At 32.7% G+C, this 6,876-nt stretch overlaps 1 protein-coding gene across 1 annotated transcript in view; it reads left to right on the top strand.

The window, feature by feature from the left end:
- The first annotated feature begins 3,775 nt into the window (after positions 1–3,775).
- LOC107458001 (tabersonine 16-hydroxylase 2-like) overlaps positions 3,776–6,876 on the top strand; it is a 3,414-nt gene continuing 313 nt past the window's right edge. The window contains 3 exon segments of the mRNA XM_052251517.1: positions 3,776–4,711; positions 6,581–6,836; positions 6,839–6,876. The exon segment at positions 6,839–6,876 is cut by the window's right edge and continues 44 nt beyond it. Of these exon segments, the coding sequence (XP_052107477.1) occupies positions 3,776–4,711; positions 6,581–6,836; positions 6,839–6,876 (1,230 nt within the window).

The following is a 6,876-nucleotide window of genomic DNA, read 5'->3' as shown; positions in this document are numbered from 1 at the left end:
AAGTGTAGGTATTTTATATTGAAGAAACATGAAACATATGGTATTATTGTATTCTATATTCTAAGTCAACCCAAGCATCCAACTATACGAGACATATGATATAAATAAAGAGAACTACCCATGTGGTTTATTATTAGGGTAAATATACTTTTTGCTTCCTGAGTATTTTAAATTGGGACATGTCACATTTTTATCATCCAAAAACTTTAACCAAGTCTTCAACCATCAATATTAGTGGACGTATCAACTTTTGTAACTGGTTGCCAATAGGTTACCTGGATGACGTGTCAGGTGGAGGCTGAGTTGTCAAATGCAGGTGCCACATGTCACTAGAAGTTGTTGCAGGGACTAAAAACTCCCTCCCTGCAACTGAAACGGCGTTGTATGTGCTGGAGTAAGGTGTTCATATGTGCTGTTGAAGAGGGTTTGGGACGAGAGAACGCTCTAGAAGGTGGATGGTTGCGGCGCGGTCGAATTCGGAGCCGGTTGTGAGTTGAAGCTCGGAGAGGTGAAAGAGTTCTTCGAGATTGTTGGGAAGTAGAAGCGGTGGTGGAGTTGGTGGTGGTTGTTGTGGCGGAGGAGTAGTGGTGGTGGTGGTGGAAGGTGTTGTCGGGAGAGAGAACCTCCATTGGGTGAAGCTTTGGGTGGTTGTGGAGGAAGAAGTGGTGGAGGACTCGCATGAGTTGCGAAGGTTGTGAGGCGGTGGTAGTGAGTTGAAGTTTGAAAAGGTGAAAGAGTTCTTCGAGATTGTTGGGAAGTAGAAGTGGTGGTGGAGTTAGTGGTGGTTGTTGTGGCGGAGGAGTAGTGGTGGTGGTGGTGGAAGGTGTTGTCGGGAGAGAGAACCTCCATTGGGTGAAGCTTTGGGAGGTTGTGGAGGAAGAAGAGGTGGAGGACTCGCATGAGTTGCGAAGGTTGTGAGGCAGTGGTAGTGAGTTGAAGCTCGGAGAGGTGAAAGAGTTCTTCGAGATTGTTGGGAAGTAGAAGTGGTGGTGGAGTTGGTGGTGGTTGTTGTGGTAGAAGAGTAGTGGTGGTGGTAGTGGAAGGTGTTGTCGGGAGAGAGAACCTCCATTGGGTGAAGCTTTGGGAGGTTGTGGAGGAAGAAGAGGTGGAGGACTCGCATGAGTTGCGAAGGTTGTGAGGCGGTTGTAGTGGTGGCGGCGGTGGCGGTGGTGGAGGAGTGCTGGGGAGGGATGGTGAGTGGAGGGTGTTGTCGGTGGGGCTGAGAACAGTTTGGGCAGAGAGGGGTTTTTTGTCTCTGCAATAACTTCTAGTGACACGTGGCACCTGCATTTGACAACTCAGCCTCCACCTGACACGTCATTTAAGTAACTTGTTGGCAACCAATCACAGGGGTCGATACGTCCACTAATATTGATGGTTGAGAACCTGATTGAAGTTTTTGGATGATAAAAATACGACATATCTCAATTTAAGATGCTCAGAATCGAAAAACTATTTACCCTTATTATTATTATTATTATTATTATTATTATTATTATTATTGTCATGGAAGTCTCATGGATGCATGATATAAAATTTTTTTATTATTATTATTTGTTAGTAGTTAATGAAGTTTTCAAGCTTCTAAGATGTTATTGTGAGTTTATTTCTTCAGTTGAAAATATTTAATTCAAATAAATAGTTTGCTAGCAAAAACTAGCTAGCTAATACATGTAAAATTTTCGTATAATAAATTAACCTTTAGTTTATTCTAAAAAGATTTTATCATTTGTATTCATGCTATTCCATAAAATAAAGTGCACAACATATAGTAAAATAATATATGTTAACATTATGTATGAAATAAAAATAAATACATGAAATATTATTTTATTGAATAAAGTATTAAAATTGATTATAAAAAATTATAATATTGACAAATCTAATCATAAAAGAATTAAAACTAACTTATAACCATAAAAAACAGGGTTTTACAGATATAATTATTTAAACTCTAAAAATCTATCAAAATTGTTTAAATTGTCACTCTATTTTAACCTAATTACTCACAGAAAAAATCTAGGGGGCCAGCAGTTTTATTGAATTTTGGCCAGCATGTAACCAGCAGAGGAAGGTGAGCCATTGAATGAAATCTCACACCAATCTCACACCATCAAATCACCATTGATGGCTAACAATTACAAAAATTGCTGGCTCCTAACATTGCTCTTACTCACAAATTCTAATCTCACACCATCTTTAAAGACAATGACGTCACTTCACACCATTATTAAAGCCTCAATCTCTTCAATCGTCCAAACCTTAACTGCGTTAGTTTACTGAAATAAGACACTAAAATAGAGATACAGAGACACAAATTTGTGTTGGACAGAAAAAGAAATATGGGTAGAGACAATATATTCAAGAACACTAAATTAGTATATTTTGTATTCATCCTGACAAGAACACAGAGACGTTAACAAAGAACACAACTTATTTTTTATTTTTTCATTTATTATTCTGATTAATTTTTTATAATTATATTTTTCATCTCAAAATTTTTGAATAAAACAAAGAATAAATTAAATTTTTATAATTTGTTCTAATTTATCATCAAATAAAATACAAAAACACAAAATTTTGTATATCTATCATTTATATCTTATTTTTAGTCTTTTGTCTTATCCTATTTTCATAAACAAACCCAGTCTTAGATCCTTCTTCACCCACCCAAAACCCATCCTCTCTCTCTCTCCCTCTCCACCACCACCTTCCCCCCCTCTCCCTCTCCCTCTCCCTCTCCTTCAAACTCACTCGCCTCCGCCGCTCCGTCAAGGTCTTCTCCCTCAGTGACCAGAACGATAGCATTGGATTTACCGACACCGCTGATGTATTTGCGTTAATGACGCACTTGAAGCAGGTGTGGTTTCAGAAGAATAATTTTACCAATTCCATTTTGAATTTGTCAATAACTACACTGATTTGTTCGATTTGCAGCTTCGCAATAACCAATTAACCGACTTTGTACCCATTGCGCTGACCACCATGTTGAGTTGAAAAACGTTTTTTTGAGTGGTATTTTGCTTAGTCTCGTTGAATTATAGGTATAGCCATTATTGCTATGTTTTTCGTTACAGTTACTTCGTTTGTGTTTTGCAAGTATTATGCCAAGAACAAGCACACAAAATTTAAAAGGGTAAATAAGAGGTTAAGATTGATATGGCATGTGCTTCCAAATCCAATGAATTTGTGGGAGCAGGGAGATCGACAGTGAGTTGCAAAGTTAGTGTAGCCAGCAGAGCCAGCAGAACGAACAGCTCCCTGTTTTAGGGTTAGAGAATGAAGATGAGGTGAGATTAGAGTTTGAAAATGATTAAGTTAAAATATAGAGATAATTTAAAAATTTTTGATAGATTTTTAGGATTTTGGTAGTTTTATTTATGAAATCTCATTTTTTATAGTTATAAATTAATTTTAATTTTTTATGGTCAGATTTGTCAGCGTTATAATTTCTTATAGTTAATTTTAACATTTTACTCTATTTTATTTATTAAAAAAATTAATTTTAATATAATATCAATTCAAAATCGATTTATATATAAATTTAATTACATAATACTACATTAATAAAAGAAATTATTTTTTATATTGATCGGAGGAATGATTATAAAAAAAGGTTAGTAGTGATTATTACATAACTGTATAGCATTAAAATGGAACTCCTAATAAAAAAACATTATAATTCCTTTTACAAATCATATTTATTCATGCATCCGTTTCCTACTCTATAAATATAGAAGCACTAACTCTCTTTCTCAACACATTTAATTTCCTCATGGAATATCATCACTCCTCATCCTTAATCTCTTCTTTACCCTTCTTTATTTTATTTTCAATAATAATAAGCTTCCTCCTTTTCATATCACAAGTTCTCAAATTGGTAGTGAAGAAAACAACACCGAGCCCTCCTCCCGGGCCATGGACACTACCTTTAACCGGTAGCATACACCATTTCTTGGGAAGATCTTTAACCCATCATCGCATGAGAGACTTAGCACGAAAACATGGTCCTCTCATGCACCTTAAGCTCGGCGAAGCATCAATCATGGTGGTTTCTTCTCCAGAAATTGCCAAACAAGTATTTAAAACCTACGATGCTATCTTCGCCGAACGGCCTAGACAATTTGGTGCATATATCTTGTGCTATGGTTCTACAGACATAGCCACGGCGCGATACGGCAACTATTGGAAACAACTAAGAAAAGTATCCTCAATGGAACTTCTTAGTCATAAACGTGTCCGTTCATTCAAATCAATAAGAGAAGAAGAGGTAATGAATTTGATAACATGGACTTTTGCTAACGCTGGATCTTGTGTTAATATTAGCAAGAAAGTTGTGTCCATGACAAGTGCAATCACTTCTAGGGCAACTTTTGGCGAAAAGTGCAAGGACGAACAAGAGTTCATTTTATTGATGAAAAATCTTGGGAAGATTGCCGAACGTTTATTCGTTATATTTGATCTTTTTCCATCTTACACATGGCTCCATCTCATAAGTGGAGTTCAGTATGAAGCGGAAAAATTACATAAAGAATTTGATATGATTATTGAAAACATCATCAGGGATAAAGTAAGAAATAAGAGAAATGGTGGTAATGATGAATCTAAAGTAGATGATCTTCTTTCTATTCTCCTAAATCTTGTTGAAGATCCTGGCGCCTTTGCCTTTGAGTCTCCTTTGACAATGAACAATGTCAAAGCTATTGTTTTTGTAAGTATATTTTTTTTTCTTTTATGATTTTTCATTTCAAAAAGTCTACCAAACTAACTATAATATAAGCCAATTAAGTATATATTTTTATTTTTTTATTTTAAAATTCAAAAAATTAAAATAATAATTTTTTTTGTATAACAGGCATATTTTTTAACTAATCAGCTAAAATTGATTTTATCCATAATTGGTTTTTTAGTAGAACTATTTTCATTTTATTTCTTTTTATTGGATATTAGTAGGAGTGACAAATGGGTCGAAACCTGCCGGGCGGCCCGTATAACTTGTCAAAAAAGATGGGTTGAACTGAAAATTTGAGACCGTCAAATTTAAAAAGCTCGTCTAACTCGCACCGCCTAATTCGTGAGTTTTGGCGGAGCGGAGCGGGATTCTCCGCCAGGCCTGGCATTTTTTTTGTCAAGACTATTTTTTTATAAATTTTTATGATGTTATTGATCTACAAGATGATGAAAATGATAATTGAAGATGTTCTAAGTTATATTTTGGATTATGTTTTATGTTTGATTGATTATAAACTCAAAGATGTTTAATTATATGTTTTGGATAATGTTTGTTTTACGTTGGACAATGCTAGTTTTATATTTTGTTTCAAAAAATTTAGTTTATAATTATGTTTATTACATATTTATAATTATAAAAAGTTTAATAGTTGTGAATTTAGAATTATAATTTTTTTATATCTTTAGAAATTATAAATTTATTGAAATGGTTGTGAAATTATATATATTATTTAATATTTAATAGTTAAAAAAAATTTACAGATTTAGTCCACCAACCCATCAGATGACAGGCTTTTAGCGGGGTGGAGCGGACTTCTCTGTTTGTCACCCTTAAATGTTAGCATTTGTGACTCATCATCTCCATCATAGTATTTATGACATTCGTGCATGAATATATAAGAATCAGAAATGATATTTCACTATTTTTAATATAAGTGTAATGTTAGGCTGCGTTTATTTGAGAACAAGATATAAAGGATAGAAATACAAAATTTTGTGTTCTTGTATTTTATTTGGTGATAAACTAGAACAAATTATGAAAATTCAATTTATTTTTATTTTTTATTTAAAAAATTTGAGACGAAAAATATAATAATAAAAAATATAATTATAAAAAATTAATAAGAATAATGAAAGAAAAAATAAAAAATATATTGTGTTTTTTATTAGTGTCTTCGTGTTATTCTTATCATGATGGACACAAAATACACTAATTTAATGTATTTGGACACATTATCGCTATCCATGTCTCCTTTGTCAAATACAATTTTGTGTCTTTATGTCCATAATTCAATGTTCTATCTTTGAAAACAAACAGAACCTTAAAGAATTAATACTATAATAACTAATTTAAGCTAATATTACAGTAAATTGTTAAATAAGTCTAATATAAAATGTCAAAAATAAATTTTTATTGAGTTTGAATTTTAAATTTTTTAATTAAATTTTAAATATTTTTATTTTTAAGAGTTTTAGATTTTTTTTTTTAATGTTGGCCGCAATATTGGATGCCTAATTAGGCTTCCAAGATTTTTTATTTAAAAAATTTATTTTTTTTATCAGTATTTTCAGTCATTAATTTAATTTTTATTTTTAGTCTAATAATCTAACAACATATTTTCAATCTACACTTTTAAAAATATTATTGTCTAATTATTGGACAAATTAAAAATAATAAATTTTATTAGTCCTCTAGTATTTTTTTATTTTTGTATTTTTTTATATTTTTGTATATATGTTTTCATACATTTTTTATATTTATATCATTTTTTTTAAATAAACGATGTAGATAAAAATAGTGCATATATACCATTACTCTAAGACTTTAACAACTAGTTACATGACTCAGGATATGTTTGGTGCCGGAGTTGAAACATCATCTGCAGTGATAGAGTGGGCAATTTCGGAGTTAGTGAAGAATCCAAAAGCAATGGCAAGAGCTCAAGAAGAAGTTAGAAAAGCTATTGGCATCAAAGAATCATGGAGTAGTAGTAGTTCTCTTGAAGAATTAACTTATCTTAAAGCGGTTATCAAAGAGACACTGAGATTACACCCTCCGTTACCTCTACTCCTTCCAAGAGAATGTAGAGAGACATGTGAGATCAACGGTACACAATATCCGCAGGAAGCAAAGTGATAGTGAAT

Source organism: Arachis duranensis, chromosome 7, assembly GCF_000817695.3.
Source record: "Arachis duranensis cultivar V14167 chromosome 7, aradu.V14167.gnm2.J7QH, whole genome shotgun sequence".
Classification (NCBI taxonomy): Eukaryota; Viridiplantae; Streptophyta; class Magnoliopsida; order Fabales; family Fabaceae; genus Arachis; species Arachis duranensis.
The sequence above is the reverse complement of the archived record's forward strand: the minus strand, read 5'-3'. Positions and strand labels throughout refer to the sequence as shown.